The following is a 19,030-nucleotide window of genomic DNA, read 5'->3' as shown; positions in this document are numbered from 1 at the left end:
CCGAGCCCCCAGTCGATGACAATGGAGTCGATGTCCCACCGGCTGATTATGAACGAATATGATTAGGAGGTACGAATAGCGATTACGCGGCTGAAAAACAACAAACAGAGCTGTGTAACTGTGAAATCATTTAGAATTTTAATCATGAAATATTTACAAATAGGATTTCATTATTTTTTCTCTTGTCTGGTAGTGTGGCTTATATTTTTTCAATCTACAATCATTCCAAAAAAAAATTGATTTCACACAGCAAGGTGGTAAATGCCTGAATGAAAAACTGAGAATGCTGAACTAAACAGAATTCAATACTGAATTAGCTTCCAGATGAATGAACGCTTTGGTATGTGTGCATTCTATACTTCAGTTCCAATCAAATTTTATACACTACGAAAAATATTTAAGTTTAGATGACGGAATAATGAGGTGTATGAGCTTTACAACGATATTGACATAGTGTCGCGTATCAATGCACAGCGGTCACGCGGGCTAAGCCATGTTCTACGAATGGATGCTTATGCTTGGACACCTCCACACATGAAACGCAGCTTGATTAACATGAACGTATCATACAAATTTATAGTTTTGGTTGTTTAAAAACTGAGTGCAAAATATTCCAAGACAATTAGTATCTATAATCTTTTTCTTTAAAAGATGGGAAAATATGCAGAACATGAAATAATCATGCATAACAACAATCGAATGATAGCAGCTTTCATTATTCAGTCCATGGTTTATGCACGTACATATAATGTTCTCTTCTACAATACATAGATACAGATTTGCCCATTTTCGCGCTGCCACTCTTTACGACAGTTTTTATTTGTAAAAAAAAACGATATTTTTTGTGCCAACTGAAGCCAATTGGAAATGCCAAGTGAAGCCAAGGCCTTCTCCACCTGGTCTCTCCATCGCATTGGGGGCCTCCCTCGTCCTATGCTACCACCAGCGGGTTCGGAGTTGAATATTTTTAGAGCTGGAGCCAACGGAGCCGCTGTATTTAAATGTATTGTGAATACCTGGTCTATGGTGGATTTGCCAGGTCTAAAGCCACACTGATAAGGCCCAATCAGTTCATTGACGGTGGGCTTCAGTCTTTCACACAATACGCTCGATTAGACCGTGTAACCTTGCATTATGTCACAATTACTGACATCAGAAACTGCCCCAACTAATAGCCATCGTACAGTTCCATAAGTAAAGTAACTCTTCTTCTTACCGTTTTTCCTGGCAGGATGTAGGTGTGAGTTTGGCAGGCTGTAGGTCTGCTCTTGGTTAGTGTATTGGTTCAATGTGTTAGTGTATTTTGAATAAATTGTAATGGAAATGGAAGAAATTGTAATAGAAATGAAAGAAATTGTGAAAGATAAGAGCAAATGCCAAAAAACAGGTGATCTCAGCTGTAGGCATTTTTTGGCAGTCAGCTGATAGTGTTTTTACTTAGGAAACTGTACGATGCTAACAGCTGTTCATTTGGTGTCAAATGCCTTTTCATCACATCATAAAAAATTACCAAATGTAGATATCGCAGTGCATTTCGAAGACTGTCGTCAACTTTTGGTGTCAAGTGATTGACATCCCGTTTTCATTACTAATGTCAAATGTGAGGTGAAATTTTGTAACCTATGCTTAGAAGGCTAATCCCGCGGTAGTTGGCCCATATTACGGGGTCGCCTTTTTTTTGAGATTTGGCAGTGGCTTAAATTATTTAGAAACAAAAACAAACGTAATGTGTGGCTGACTTCCAAAACGTCATTTCCTTTGCATACGTACAAAGTATAACGTTCAATAACGCCGAACTACAAAATGTTGACGATGTATACTTTTCTAAAACGCATCCGAAAATTTGTTGAAACGCATCGCTAGCGCAATCAGCGCATCAGAAACAAAGTTGATGCTTCGTTTGTTATTGGTTACCATTGGTGTTTTAAAAATGGAAAATTCATAAAAACTGTTCATTGGCATACTGAGTATTTAAAATATGCAATGTATATGGTTGCAATGTGTCGCAACTCTGCATATACAAACAGTTTGAATACCGCAGTATAACAGTTTCCAAACATTGTATTGATACGTTTTGGAAGCCAGCCTGTTATTGAATGTAAGAGTTCCATTCAGTATAGAATTTGAATGTAACAGAAGCATTCGCAATCATCGTGATTGTAAATTTTGGTTGAATGCAAACACTTTTGATCATTCAGTACTACCAAAGAACGTAGATAACAAGAAGGGACAACTCGTTATAATTGTGGCGAAAGTGCGCAACAGGGGCGTGCCTTCTTTTTTTCTCTAGTGCGTTTTTTGATTGGATGAAAAGAGAAGGCACGCCCCTGTTGCGCACTTTCGCCACAATTAAAACGAGTTGTCCCTTCTTGTTGTTGTCTATGTTCTTTGATAAAGCGATATTTTTATTTCCCAATACCAGGCGCCCATACATGTGAAGTAACAAGTTTTCTATTTCTACGTACAAAATTGTTTGTATAAATTTTTAAATTTCCAAAATTTTACTTTGTAAAGTTCAAAGGCTTCTACAAAAAATAAAAATTAAAAAGTTCTACAAACAAATTTATGCGTATAGAAAGCTTCCCTGCAAACCAAAGTTCCCGAAATCTTAAGGAAATCGTTAGGAGTACCTCATTTCTGTAACGATTTTTTTACGAATTTTCAAAGAAAATTATATTAAGTGGTTGACACGAACTCGTAAAGAAATTTCTGTACGAAAAATAAAGAAAATTCTGGAAAAATTCTGAAAGATATTCTTCACATAGACCATTATTTTCGTCCCGAAATTTCGTAAAAGAATGGAAGTGTGCGTAATTTATTTCATTTTAGAAAATTCGGCAAAAAATCTAATTAAATCTTAACGAACTCTTTAAAAGTTCTTTACATTGCAGAATACTCTGCAAAAATGGTTTGCAGGGTTGCTACTTCATATATATATGTATAGAGCGCCTGGTATTGGGAAATAAAAATGTCGCTTTATACAAATAAAACTTCGTTACATAAAATTGACTGCAAGTTTCCTTCAAAAAAATGCAGTTGGTTTCAAAAAGTATGGGCTGATTATCTAAAGCCATAACGTACTTTTGGTCATAGGTAATGCATTACCAAATTGTAGCAGTGGTAGAAAAACAGAAGCAAAACGACTACTTTCTACTATGAATGATCAAAAGTGTTTGCATTCTTCCAAAATTTACAATCACGATGATTGCGAATGCTTCTGTTACATTCACATTCTATACTGAATGGAACTCTAACATTCAATAGCACATTACGTTTGTTTTTGTTTCAAAATAATTTAAGCCACCCAGGCTCTGCCAAATCTACAAAAAAGGCGACCCCGCAATACGGGCCAACTACCGCGGGATTAGCCTGCTAAGCATAGGTTAAAAAATTTCACCTCACATTTGACATCAGTAATGAAAACGGAATGTTAATCACTTGACACCAAAATTTGACGACAGTCTTCGAAATGCACTGCGAATCTACATTTGGTAATTTTTTATGATGTGATGAAAACGCACTTGACACCAAATGAACAGCTATTAGTTGGGGCAGTTTCTGATCTCAGTAATTTTGACATAATGCAAGGTTACACGGTCTTATCGTGCGCATTGTGTAAAAGACTGAAGCCCACCGTCAATGAACTGATTGGGCCTTATCAGTGTGGCTTTAGGCCTGGCAAATTCACCATAGACCAGGTATTCCAATACGAAAAAAAAAGACGCGAGAAAAGGATCGACACTCAGCACTTATTTGTCGACTTTAAAGCCGCTTTCGGTAAACGAGGACAGACGAAGTATCTCCTGTCATAAAACAAACAGTCATCACATTCGCGCCTTGAGACCCACGCCACTGTTGACAGTTATAATTTCGAGAAAGAAGAGAATTTCGTTTACTTGGGAACCAGCAATAACACCGATAACAATGTCACCATGGAAAGCCAACGTAGCATCACTCTTGCCATCAAGTGCTTCTTTGGACTGAGTGGGCAATTCAGAAGTACTAAAGTCCTCTCTCGACGTACGAAAACCACACTCTATAAGTCACTCATCATGTCCGTGCTGTTATATGGCGCAGAAGCACGGACAATGACAACATCCGATGAGGCGGCTCTTGGAGTATTCGAGAGAAAGATTTTGCGGAAGATTTACGGGCCTTTACGCGTTGGCGACGGCGAGTACCGCAGACAATGGAATGACGAGCTGTATGAGCTTTACAACGGCATGGACATAGTGCAGCGAATTAAAATACAGTGGCTCCGTTGGCTTGGCCGGTGCCGTGCAATAAAGCCATAGGAAATAACGCCATATGGCTTTATTTCTCTTCACATGGAGAAATAAAGCCATATGGCTTGACCGTCCGGACGCGCCTCTTGCTTTTGATAGTATACATATGTATATGTATGAGGTTTTCTTTTAAATCAGTAAGATATATTTATATATCTATATATCGTCGATTAAGGTACAAAACCGCGTATCAACATAATTCAAAACCGCGTATCAAGATAACGCAAAACCGCGTATGTGAGGTTACATACATTATTTTATAGAGAGTAAAAACACTCATATTTCAAAATTGTTCTCTCTTTTATAAAGGAATCGCATTTCTGGCTAGTATATTTCAGCACGAATGGATAAGGCTTGAGCGAAAGCTTCGGTTAGCAAATCCAATTTTTGGCAAAACATGTCAGTTACGCGCTTTTGCAGAACGGCGATACGCGGTTTTGTACTTTAAACGACGTTATAATATATACATATTCATATACATATTATGTATATGAGGTTGAGTACTTTTCGTTTTTCTCATTAATAATTTTATACATACATCAAGTTAATATGCATCTTACCGATTTAAAAGAAAATTTCATATACATACGTACATACGTATATCTATACAAATTAATATATATACATATGTATATATCTATGAGATTTTCCTTTATGTCTGTAAGATATACTTATATAAAATTAAAGTGTGTATAAAATTGCTAATGATAAAACCGAAAACTACTCAACATTGCAGACGCTTTATAAGAAAAACTGAATTATTATGAAATATAAATAAAGTGGCAGCACTTTACGCCGTTTTGCAGTTTCTCGTTTCATTGTTTACTTGTTTTTTAATAACAAAATAAACAATCTTTTGTTGTAAAATTTATGTTCCTTTTGAAAAAGTTGTTCAAATAATATATTTTACTAGTGTTTCAAAAGAGAATATTGGTGATTTAGTGCATTTTTGAGCGTGCAATTACTCATAAAAAAGAGCAACATTTCAAAAAAGTTTTTTTTTTTGTTATAATAACCTTTACGGGGATAAAAATGCGCCGAGGGTACCCCTCCTGACAGTTTTGGATGTTTTTGTTGTTTTTCAAGTTGTAACTTCAACTAGAGAATTACCGAGTTACTTTATGTTTATATGCACTGCACTAGGTAAACATTACACAAAAAATTATCAAAGGTGCAATAACGCCATAATGGCTTTATTTCACTTCCACAGTGAGAAATAAGACCATACGCAAAAATATGGCTTTGTTTCTCAATGTAAAGTGAAATAAAGCCATATGGCGTTATATCCTATGGCTTTATTACACGGCATCGGCTTGACCATATCGTTCCAATGGACACCGACGCTCCAGCTCTGAAAATATTCAACTCCAAACCCGATGGTGGTAGCTAAGGACGAGGGAGGCCGCCACTGCGATGGAAAGACCAGGTGGAGAAGGACTTGGCTTCACCTGGCATTTCCAATTGGCGTCAGTTGGCACCAGGGTGTCCGGCTTGTTTTAAACTTTCTTTCAATAAAATTCATGAAATCGATTTAACAAATCTTTTATTTTAAAAATGAGATCTTGTTATAATACAGTTTTTAAAACCAAACACGAATATAATACCTTCAGAGGGTAATAATACACAACTCACTTATATAATAGTGATGTACAAACAATTTTCTTTAAAAATACGCATACACATAACACATTTTGCAATAGTTCTGCGCAAATACTAAATTTATTATAACTCATATTAATCGATTAATCACACAATCCGCTTTTAAGAGCTCGGCGCTAAAAATAAATAGAAACCTATAATAAGGCGAGTGGCCGCTGTGGTGTAGTGGTAAGCAGTGCGCGGTTCCACTCCACAATGCCTGGGTTCGAACCCTGGTCAAAGCAACATCGCAAAAATATAGAAAAAAGGTTTTTTCTTAACAGCGGTCGTCCCTCGGCAGGCAATGGCAAACCTCCGAGTGTATTTCTGCCATGAAAAACAGCTTCTCATAAAAATACAATCGCCGTTCGGAGTCGGCGTAAAACTGTAGGTCCCTCCGCTTTGTGTGACAACATCAAGGCGCACGCCACAAATCGGAGGAGAAGCTCGGCCAAACACTAACATATGTGTAAGCGCCAATCTATTATTATTATTTATTAATAAGGCGAGATTAGCTATTTCCACAATTTCTTCAAAATAACCTATAGTGTCTGAATCATTTACATTTCTGTTGTTGTCATATATTGAGCTATTCAACCTTGATAGCATACTGTTTGATATTGGAAACGTTTTGCAGCAGAAACTATTAGCCTTCATATCACACTTTATTCGAACTATTGAATTAAAGCTTTCCAACCTCATCTCATTTCGAATCTTAGTTTTTGTTGAATTCATTACGGAAAAAACACGCTCAACAAAACCATGTGAGTGCGGCAAGGATAATAATATGTAAGCAATTATGCAAAATTCTTCAGAGTCGGATGAAATGGTTCTGAAAAAAGTTATTCCATGGCAAAGTTAAAAGATTAAAATATTTAGTTTCGGCTGATTTTCTTGACTAGGTAAATTGTGAATTAGAAGGTCCCTGAAACTCGCCCTCTTGTGATTCACACACTTTTCTGGTGACAAAATCAAAGCTTTTTTAAAAGTTTTTAATTGACTAGGTAATCGTTTCAAAAGTTCTTCGATTAGGGTGATTAGAAATTTCTGACAGTCTTTTAATATGCTTCTTAAGTCAAGTCCGTGATAAACGCAGTTCATTAGCCGCTTCTGTAAAATTGTTGTGGAAAACTAAGTTTTGTATATTTTTACAATTGGAAAAAAGGGAAAAAATCGCCTATGGCGATTTCCTAATCGCCAAATTGGCGCGAAAACGCCAAATCTGGGCACTCTGGTTGGCACAGAAAAGAAACGACTGGCGTGCTTTGTTGAACTCGGTCAAAATCGCTTAGGCGGTTATAGCGCCAAATAAGAAGACGAAGAGTTTTGGATATAATGAAAGGAGGTGTTTATTTTGTCTTTACTAGTAGATGGCATTGGTTATGATGACAATTTTGGTACTAAAAGCTGAAAGAAAACATGAATTACTTCTTAACAGCGCTCTTACACGATATGTATCTGCATATGTAAATGCTCTTTTTTGCATCTACTCGTATGTACATATGTACCATATATTAGAACGCACCAGAAAAGTAGCATTTACAGCGCTCTAAGTTGCTTACCTAGCTTCCCAGTATGATACATAAATATATACATATATACGAATACAAAAAATTTTTCAGGGACGCAATGATTGTTACTTCGTTGGATACTGCCACAAGTATGTTGGCAGGTATATCCATTTTCGGAATACTTGGAAATTTGGCGCATAATCTTCAAATCACTGACATTAAAGAAGTAATAAAAAGCGGTACTGGTCTTGCCTTCATTTCATATCCGGATGCCATTGCGAAGTTTCAAGCCGTTCCCCAGGTTTTCGCCGTTCTTTTCTTTTTCATGCTATTTGTTTTAGGAGTAGGTTCCATTGTCGCCCTACAATGTACCATTGTCACAATCATATGTGATCAATTTAAATCGCTCCGGTACTGGAAAGTTGCATTGCTAACATCAATTTGTGGATTTTTAGCGAGCATAATTTACGTTACGCCGGTAGTAAAAATATACAATGTGCTTAATTTACCATTTCAGATAATACATATTGTATAACATTTATAGGGCGGGCAGTGGATTTTGAACTTGGTAGATTTCTATGGTGGAACGTTTGTTATTTTTGGCTTAGCTATTCTTGAAACAATCAGCATTTCATGGATATATGGTAAGTTTCTTTTCGTTTATTATGCATATTACCAATACCTAACAGTATTACACACGAATAAGAGATAATTTCTTAGGACCAATTCTTTGGTGGAATCCTAATTTCAGACGAGAGAAAAGGTCCTATGATTATGAATTTGGTCAAATCTCTACCATTCAACGCTTTGATTAAGAAAGTTTTTAACTTGATCACACAAAAATTAATTATATATACTATGAATACACTAAATTGTTTGAATTCCATTGATAAAATAATAAATTCTCGCGTGATTCAATTTCTTTAAATGCTAAAAGAGTTATAAGTAAAAACCTATAATTTTCGATACCTAAAAGTTACGGTTTTTGTCCGATTTAAACATTTTTCAAGGCGGTGCTTAAGGAGGCAAATTTTGGTACAGATTGGTGAAGTAGTTTACGAGATATATGTATATACATATGAGGCAAGGTTGCGTGTTTTTGAATTAGTCAAATCACGAATCCATAAACCAAATTTATTTTTGAATTGAAAGTTGCATCACAAATCCTAAATAAATATGATTTGAGATATGATTTGCCGACCAAATGAAAAATAAAAATTATTTATGATTTGATTCGTCAACCAAATAAGAAATCAAATTTATTTGTGATTTGATCCGTCAACCAATTAAAAAATACGTTTTATTTGTGATTTGCTTTATCAACAAAAAAAAAAATTATTTGTATTTGTGACTTGATTTGTAGAATTTCCAGTTCTATGAAAAATAGTGCTCACTACTTAGAGATTTTCGGGCTACTTCGAGATTTCCAGGATTTTCGAAACTCTCCGGAATAAATGGGAGTCTTCAGGATTTTGGAGACCACTTTGGAATATTCGAGACTTCTTCGGTATTCTCGGAACAATATTGGAATCTTCGGGACTACTTACTTCAGGATTTTTGGGACCTTTCTGGGCTTTTCGCGAACACTTCGAAATTTTCGCGACTGCTTCCAGGTTTTCAGGATTATCGGGACTTCGGAACTACTTCGGGATTTTTGGGACTATTTCGGGATTTTCGACACTACTTTGGGTATTTTGGGATTCGAGACTGCCTCGATTTTTTGGATTCCAGGGACTATATGTGTATGTATATACATATCAATAAATCTATCGATAACTTTATCGAGAAATGTGTTCATAACAATATCGATAAATATATCGATAGCAGTATTGAAAATTTGTCCCAAAAATACGGAATTGACAAAAAATTAACAGGACAAATGAGAAATAAAGGATTTGCTTTAAAAGCCCAACTAGGAACCATATATTAACAAAGGTGATCCATTTCAACGAAATAATGCTCTGATTAGTTATAAGCAGGGAACGGATTTTTAGGACCTAAAAACCTATAAAAAAGGCAAAAGAAAATAACGAAATAGGCTGGAAAAGGCAAAATAAAATAGCGAAAAAGGCAGGAAAAGGCAATAGGTATTGCAAAAAAGGCAAAACAAAATAGCGAAAAAGGCAAGAAAAGGCACTAGGTATTACAAAAAAAGCAAAATAAGGCACTAAAAAAGACGGAAAATACTAAGAACAATCAAAAAATACATTTATTTTAGAAATGTTTATATTACAAGTAAAAAGAGAAAAACTATGAACTAGGTTCATTATATGAAAAATTTGTACTTTGAATCTTTGACTATTTTATCCTTTCGGGTTTCTAACTCATAAAACATTAATCTGTATAGTTGTAGTAACACTGAATGCACAAGATGTATTTTGAAGTTTTCTGGCAGCATTTTCATTCGATTTTCGTGAAGAAAAGCCTTGAATGTACTAAATGTGCGCTCGACGTAAGTTGATACAAGTGGAGCCCAATTTAAATATAGAACGTTTGAAACGTTCATATTATCAGGAATAAGGGCGTTTTCCTCGCCCTTAACAATTTTATCCACACCCGTTATTGTATCCAAGCCTACGTTAGCTGAGAAAACGGATTTGAATTTTTCTAACACCAATTTGTGTGTGGCATGTGTATATTTTTTAATCGTTTTTTGTTATTTTTTGGCCTTATAACAATTATATTCAACAATTTTTATTGAGCTCGAGGCCGTTTTTCCGCTTTTCTACAATAAATTTTCATTAAAAAACGGCCTCGAGCTCAATAAAAATTTTTGAATATATTTTTTTAATCTTAAAAAAAAAATTGGTAATGCTATAATCACTTTTCTAAAGGTAGAAAAGGCAAATATCTTAAAAAAGGCAACATCAAATGTGTATGTATGGAATCAGGGAAAGCTAAATCGTGAACATTCTTAATCGAATATACTCTATCTCTTTAGCAGAAAAAAAGGCAATTTCCATAAAATCCGTTCCCTGGTTATAAGTTTATGATAAATTTCGTTTATTTCATGGAAACACTTTTTAATTTATACAAAAATATGTATGTACGTATGTACGTAAACATATAATTGGCAAAACCATAAAAGCAAAGTAAGAGATACAGTTGCGGTCAAAATAATAACAGCAAAATTCAAAATGATGCTGTTGGCAACTTATCTTTATTTATTTATTGTTAATAATTTTCGTTTAAAATATGGGTCGATCTATATCAGATACCACATAAATGAAGGTTCCAAAGCTTGCAAAAAGTTCACAAAAATTAATTAAACTTAAACAATTTTCTTAAAAATTTCGATATTTTTAATTAGATTTCATAGAAAGATGTTGAGTATTCGGTTTTATAGCCCATTCAATTTCAGTACAATAAAGTGCAAGTTTCAAGTCGCTAAAAATTACAATTGATTTTTTAATTTTTTTTTTGTGGAGGGTGTTGCGCATTTTCTTCCATATAAAAGTCAGTTTTGTTCATGCACTAAAGAAAATTCGCAACACCGTCCACAAAAAAAAAATTCAAAAAAATCACCGGTAATTTTTAGCTATATTTTCTTACAGAGTTGCATGCAATAATGCTGCTCACAATAGCCGCGATAAACCATGGCCATGTTGAGTAGAAGTTTACAGGTTGAAAAGAATATAAGAAATTGCCGAAAATACGGGAAATCTTGTCCCGGCGGAACATTTCAAATTTAATGCAAAATACGGGACGTCTCGGCAAATACGGGGCATTTGGGAACGCTATTAGATACGTACATCGATAAATATATTAATAACGAAATCGATAACAATATCGATGAATATGTACTAGAGTGGCCTTTTTTGGTCGATTTTCAAAAACCGAAAGTTTTCGCACGAAAAAGACATGAGGTTGGCAAGGAAAATAAATATGAAATTTGTTTTCTCCGGATCCGGAAATTCCGAGTGGTTCCGGGTTGATCATTTTGATTTTTTAGTAGGAAATATGTTGAAACTGTAATTATGATTTTAAATTTTCAGCTTTTACGACCATGAAACCCAATTTTTTATTCCTGAACTATTTTTTATTGAAAACTGAATACATTTACCTTTTTAAAGTGCTCAAAAAGTCTGACATTGATTGAAATACCATGGTACACGATAATATAAGAGCTGAGAAAAATATGAAATCATCATTTATATCAATATATCATTTAATATCTAATAATAATAATATTTAATATCATTTTAAATAAAGCATAATGTAGAATTTTTCTAATATATACTTAAAAAAAAGAAATGCAAAATAAAAGAAATTGGTGTAATTTCGCCATTTTTGGTCGAAAGCTCAACCCGGAACCTCTAGGAATCACCTGAAGGCTTTTAAACTAATTACGTATTTATTTATATCCCCAACTTCACATTATTCTGTGCGAAAACTTTTGGATTCATGCATTTCAAATTTTTCATACAACAAAAAGGCCACTCTTAATATGTACAAATATCGATTGCGAAATCAATAAATATATCGATATCAAAACCGATAAATATAACTCAGATTTTGAAATTGTCCCCAAAATCCAGATAGTCAAATTGTCCCAAAGATCCCGAAATATTCCCAAAAATCCCAAAGACTTGCTAAGCACCAGTGCTGGAAGTTGGAAATCGTATTTGCATTGCATAAAAACGGTATTATTTAGTTGAAAAATCACGAATAAAATTGATTCGCTATACAAATCAAATCACAGATAAATTTTATCTTTTATTTCGTTAACGAATCAAAACACAAATAAAAGCTATTTTTTATTTGGTTGACGAATCAAATCACAAATAAATTTAATTTCTTATTTAGTTGACGAATCTATCACAAAAATCTTATTTGGTTGACAAATCAAATCACAAATAAAAAAAATATTAGTTTTTATTTGGTCAACAAACCAAATCATAAATCAAATATATTTCTTAATTAATAGCGAATTTTAAATCAAAAAGGATTTGAAAACACGCAACCCTGATATGAGCAAATCGCACGAGTTGTTACATCATTCGACAAAAACGGGTTTTTGGTGGTGGTACACCTATCTTAGAAAATGAATTATATTTAAAGAATGTACACGAAAAAAACTGGTCGCACATAACCAAGCATAGCTCGGTTAATCATAACATTAAAATAAAAATCGGTAGACACTTAAAAAGCTGGAAGCATTTTCCACCTTACTGCATCATTTCTTTTTAGTAACAAAAATCAGTGTAGAAACGAGGACCAAGAAAGAAATCGATCGCGAGTTAATATTGCGCAAAAAGCTGGAAAATCCCAGCATGTTCCATAACGACATCGCAAAAAAGCTAAAATTTCCAAAGTCTACCGTTACTTATGTGCTTAAAAAATACAATGAATGTTTATCTTTAAAAAGGAACCCTGGTAGTATATACAAAAAGTATGCAAAACAGCAGGACTACGTTCTTACAAAGTGAATGCAGCACCTAATCGCAACGGTAAGCAAAATTTGTTGGCGAAACAACGTGCTCGGAAATTGTACGACAGTCTCATACAAAAATTTGGCTGTATTGTTATGGATGACGAATCGTACTTAAAAGCCGATTTTAAACAAATCCGGGGCCGCGAATTTCACACTGCAAATAAAAGAGGCAATGTTGCAGATAAATATAAAAACAAAAAGTTTGACAAATTTCCCAAAATGTTTCTCATTTGGCAGGCAATTTGCCAATGCGGCTTCAAAAGTGATCCTTTTGTAAGCACTGGTACAATTAACCAAGAAGTTTATGTTAAGGAGTGTCTGCAAAAGCGACTTTTACCTCTTATACGGCTTCATAAAGATCCAGTGCTTTTTTGGCCTGATCTCGCGATATGTCATTACGGAAAAATGGCTTTAGGATGGTAAAATAGAAACAAAGTGTATTTTGTAGCAAAAGAGGTGAATCCACCTAATTGTCCAGAGCATCGGCCGATCGAAACCTACTGGGCCGTTATGAAATCCAAACTTCTTAAGACCCACAAAGCTGTAAAAAACGCACAACAATTCAAAAATAAATGGCAGCTGGTTTCCAAGGAAATCACTGAAACTTCTGTGCAAGGGCTAATGAAGGACATAAAGTCAAAATTGCGATCGTTTGCTTATTACAAAGAGAATTAACTCTTTTTTAACGAATTTCAATAAAACTAAGTTTAGATGTAAATATATGTAAATATCGTTGAATTCCATTAATATATTTATGTTTTAGAACGTTTTAACTGTGACCAGTTTTTTTCGTGTACATTCTTTAGTTGTTTTTTTTTATACAGAACAAGATTTCATCTCGAAATTGTATTTAAATTAAAACTTAAAAAGATATACTAAAAAAAGTCAAAATAACCATTCATGCTCATATACCCATAGTTGCGTATGTAACCGTATACGCTCCGTCGCACCATACGCATGTCGATGTCGCTTTCGTATCGTATCAATTATCGCATCGCCTTCGTATCGTGTATCGTATCGCTCTAATGTGCACCGTGCCTAACAAGTTTACTCGTACATTTTTGAATAGCAATAATGAGATCATTCCCATTTTCAGTGTTTAAATATTCAAAGAATTCAATACATTTCATTTTAAAATTACTTTTGATTTGAAGTTCACTTTCAAAATTTTTAATTAGATGCGGGTTGCTCTCTTTGCGCCAGGAAGCAAACTTTATTCTTAAGATACTCTCATACTGCAAAAAAGAACCACTTTTTAAAGAGTTCATCTACATTTCCTCATGGTTTAAATAATTTTTCAACTGCGCAAAAACTGTGAAAGACTAAGAATTCGCTAAAAAGAGTATCTAACTCTATGTCTTGTATGCAAAACTCTTTTACAGAGTCAGTAAATTGAGAAAAAGGGGTTGTAAAAGCCATTCGAATATTGAAATTTATTGTTATTAAACTGAGAGTTATTTTCGACAAAAATTTAAGCCTTCTTTTTAAATAATTTAAGCTCCATCATATTATCGCAACTGGTACGTAACGACCCGGCGATATGCCCATAAAACGATAGATCTTTTTGTTGTTTTAGTTCTTGGGCATATCAAACATTATCTAAAACATGTCAACTATAATAAAATTATTTTCTTCTTATTTTTTACAGTACAGTTTAAGGAAGTTCCAACGTTATGTAAAAACCTTAAGAAAATACTAAAGTATTTTGTTTGAATAGAAAATTCAGTACAAATCAGTACAAATTTTCAAAAATCAGGACATTAGCATACTAATTGTAGAAATTAATAAAATCAGTACAAGAGTTGAAAAATCAGTACTGTACTGATAAAATCAGTACGTCTGGCAGCCGTAAGTGGGTACATACATACACATGTACATACATACATACTTCTACATATATATAGTAGCTATCTTTCATTATACCAGTGTATAAGAATTTTAGGAATATCTCGTCCACAATGCCACATGTACATTTTTAGTCCCAATATTTATTTTCAATTGGCTAACATATGTTCCAAATATGAGCCAAATCGGCAAGTAAATGCAATTTTCAGGAATATGCTGACCCCAGCGCCACCTAGCGACCACATTTTTGGTAGAAATATTTATTTTCATGGTGCTGATATATGTTCCAAATATGAACCAAATCGGTCAAGCCGTTTAGTAGTTCAGGACATTTAATGTACAGAAAACTCTATGACATTGTGAAATCGTGACGTCTCAGCATTCTTCACTTTTCGGCAACAACAACAAAAAATTTCAAATTTTTTAAAATCGAAAAACATGGTGGAATAAACAAGGTGATGTCAGTTACATAACCTCACCTTTTTGGTAGCCCCATTTCGGCAATGCATATAAATGTAGTAAAAAAAGGGGAACATTTTAGGACCATTTTAACGCCTTTTTGAATACTATTTTTAAAAAGTATGTATTAAAGAATTATTTTACCAAAACAACGTTAAAGATAATAAACAATAGTTGTGTTAGGTTTCTGGTAATATCCAGAAAAATTCGTACGAATTTTCATGTTTTGGCGTTTTCGTACGCAAAAACTTATTGAGAGAGCGAAACAGCTGAAGTTCAAAGTTTTTACTGCATTTTTAATGGATTAATTTTTACTTGTAACTTGCTGTATGCAATTTAAACTAATAAGGAAACTATTTTTGGGTTTTTATTATTGAAATTGACCAAATAAACCAATTTAAATATAAAATATATTGTTTTATTAGGAATTTGCTGCGAATAAAGAACCAATTTATCAGCCGTTCATGAAACTTGATAATTATTACTGGATTTGCGTTCACGTACTTTTTTGGATATTTTTTCTTTGAGTGCGAATTCGCAGAAATTAAGTTACTGGAGGGTTGCTGGCGAGTTACTGAATAATTTTTTAAACAAACACAACTACTCTTAGTAAGTTTTTTCTTCTTTTTAAAAGACCGATTGTTTATGAATTATAAAAGGATTTTCGTAATTTTATTTGTAAAGCACTTGTATTGCAGCCTCTAGTAGGTGAACAGGCACAACTTCCAAAACCTATTAAACAAGAAACGCACTTTTACTGACCATTTTATTAACAACCTGGCCAATTGAATAAACTCACCTGGAACTTGCATCCAAAAATCGCACTTATATCGCAGCTTCTCGCTGAGATAAAAAACACAATTCACAAATCTGTGGAAGGTAAACATAATTAGTCTTTATTTGCCACTTGGCATAAATACTTAAAATTGGTTACCTAAATTTGTAGCCAAAGTCCGGAAAACCTCCAAAAAACCGCAAAATTAAAAGCTGTTGAATATACACACAATCACAATTTTTGCAAAAAAATATTAAATGGAAAAGTCACAACTAAACAAAAATGTCAAGGACAGTGATGTTGACTCTTACATTTTCAGCACAATACCAAAAAGGAGTTTTTCTAGTGTAGTTTTTGTTCAAGAGGGCAACATTCAGAAAGGGGCTACCGAATTTGTCAAAATTACAACAAACACCCCCCAACTGACATCACCTTATTTTTATTTCACCATGTCGAAAAACCTTCCACACAGAAGGTCCAAAAAACACTTTTTACAGAATTGAAATCGGTTCAGCCGTTTGGCCAGGCATCGCGGTCATACGAAAAACATTTAATTTGTATATATATAGACAAGATTCCATCGCGAAACTGTATTTAAATTAAAACTTAAAAAGATATACTAAAAAAAGTCAAAATAACCACTCATGCCCATATACCCGTAGTTGCGTATGTAACCGTATACGCTCCGTTGCACCATACGCATGTCGATGTCGCTTTCGTATCGTATCACTTATCGCATCGCCTTCGTATCGTGTATCGTATCGCTCTAATGTGCACCGTGCCTAACACGTTTACTCGTACGACTTAACCCAAGAATGATAGAGTACAAGATTGCGCCATCTTGGCGGCGATGACATTTGTGTACCATAAGTAAACAAAGCCGAATTTGATGTTAAAAGAAAATGAGAGAAGAGCAAATTGTCTTAATATTCAATTTTCGACAGTAAACGTGTTTTAATAGTGCTAAATTGTAAAAATATATAACTTACAATAAGAATTAATTAGGAAAAGTGGGAAAATTGTGATTTTTGTGCAAATATTAGTGAATTTCAGTGCATTTAAAGTTTCTGGGGCGTCGTTTACTTGTATACCAGAATTGTCAAAATCGAGAATACCAAAGTAGCGGTATGTATGTCTGACTGAGCCACCTTTGTTCGCTGCATCGTGGATTTAGCCCTCCTTGTCACCGCTTCGTACAAACAATTACCGATCGAACGTTCGAATATTCGAATAATTTCAAGATCCCTGGTCCTAGTACTGAGTCCTGCGGAACACCACCGGTAATCTAATATTCATTGGTATCCTCGTGGGTATTGTATTGTAGCCAGGGAGGATAAATTGTTAATGAGAATGAGCTCAGCTCAAAAAAAATTTCCAAAGAACTGTCTATTTACATATGTATGTACCTATATAAACTTCAAAAGAGAGTATCATAGCATGCGTTTATGGGTAGTTTTTCAGGAAAAGGGATAGGTATGTTTTAAGCAAAAGGAGCTTTTGAAAAATATTTTGTACTGGTAAGCGAAGTATTTGTGGTACAAATCGAAGAAAACGGAAAATGGAAAGGGCTGCTAACCGAAAATGCAGATGAAAGTTCAATTTTCGTACAAAATCCATTTCATGAAGCAGTATTTTGGTAAAATTGGGCACGTAAGCGGAAAATGCACCTAAGCGAATAGGCAGCTAAACAGAATAGGCTGTATAACTATCAAAATGCACAAAGCTATACAAATACACAAATCGAGTGATCCCTGCTCAAGAATTTATTTTTTGTAATCAACTCTTTTTGGGGCTCTTTTTCTTCTTTATTTATTTTCTTTAATATCACCGCTAGACTTCCCAGCTTTTAGTACTTTCCGCTAGCCTTTTCAGCGCGAAGAATAATACCCTGTTCACATGACGGGAGCTAAACGCATGTTTACAAATTAGCCTATCCTTGCATTTTACTCAAGGTGTTCCTATGCTAACGCGAGTTAAACGCAAGTAAATTCGTGTGGGCGTTAGTATTAAAACGTGTGTTAAGCGCCTGTTATGGGGTCTAACAGAGTTACTCAGTGAGTTTTACATCGCGTTGAAACGTCAGTACTGAGCACTCATCCAGTTTACTCTTCCACTTGATAGAGCTGTAGCAAACCGTATGTATTCGTTACTGAGTAACGAATACAACCCCTGACTCGAAGTACCGAATCGTTACTCACATAATAATCTCGTTACTCGCATGTTCCGTATATGCCCCATCGACGTCAATCAATACAACACAACATATTCTGCGGTAACGAAACTGTTTTTCGTATCGATACTGAAGTATGCTGCGTGTGTATGTACGTACATGCATGCAGGGATGGAATTTCAAAATTTCAAAATGTGCCTAATGGTCTTCAAAAATTGTGTCGAAAAGAATATGAAAATGCCACAAAATTAAATTTCTTTTATAATAATTATTTCTTAATATAAAAATGATTAATTAACTAAATTATTACAGTAAATCACTTTTATGAGGGATTCTTTATAGGCGGCATACACGGCGCGCCTGAATCGCGAGTCGGTTTGGATCTCAGTATATCCAGTAAAAAAACGGTGGTGAAGTCCTTTATGGGGATAAAGTTTCCAGAGGTGAAATTTTAGGTAGCACACAATTTCTTACACGCATGGTTGCTTTTCAGCACCAATGAAAGAAACTTAAGAAACATTTAAAAAAATATGCATATAGTGCATTAATTTTTGAAAGAAATACCATATAATGTATGTACTCTGATTAATAATATTAAAAAGTGTTTTATAACCACCGTTTAATGCTATATTTGATACAAACTAATTTTGCTAATCGCAACGCTCTGCGCATTGCCACTGAATATTAGGTTTACCTTAAATTACATCCCTGGTCCTTGTTCTTTCTGTATTGCATCGTGGTGAATTCACATTTCTCAGAAATTTGACAACAAAACAAAATGAAGGGAGTATTTTATTTGCTAATTTTTGCGATTTCTATTGTTTAATGTAAATTTTATATATTTTTAGGATATGTTGAGGCAACAAAGAAGGCGCAGTTTGAAAATTAAGTTATTAGTATGAAGTAGCAGCG

At 34.3% G+C, this 19,030-nt stretch overlaps 1 protein-coding gene across 2 annotated transcripts in view; it reads left to right on the top strand.

Annotated features, from left to right (window-relative positions):
• The window catches only part of LOC118734313 (sodium-dependent nutrient amino acid transporter 1), a gene marked incomplete at its 5' end in the record, with an annotated part of 164,808 nt that overhangs the window by 125,173 nt on the left and 20,605 nt on the right, over positions 1-19,030 (top strand). For both annotated transcript variants that reach the window (XM_036464036.1, XM_036464035.1), the window contains 2 exon segments: positions 7,547-7,913; positions 7,980-8,079. In XM_036464036.1, the coding sequence (XP_036319929.1) occupies positions 7,547-7,913; positions 7,980-8,079 (467 nt within the window).

The sequence above is a fragment of the Rhagoletis pomonella genome, unplaced genomic scaffold, assembly GCF_013731165.1.
Source record: "Rhagoletis pomonella isolate Grant_MI unplaced genomic scaffold, Rhpom_1.0 Rhpom_scaffold_00002, whole genome shotgun sequence".
Classification (NCBI taxonomy): Eukaryota; Metazoa; Arthropoda; class Insecta; order Diptera; family Tephritidae; genus Rhagoletis; species Rhagoletis pomonella.
The sequence above is the reverse complement of the archived record's forward strand: the minus strand, read 5'-3'. Positions and strand labels throughout refer to the sequence as shown.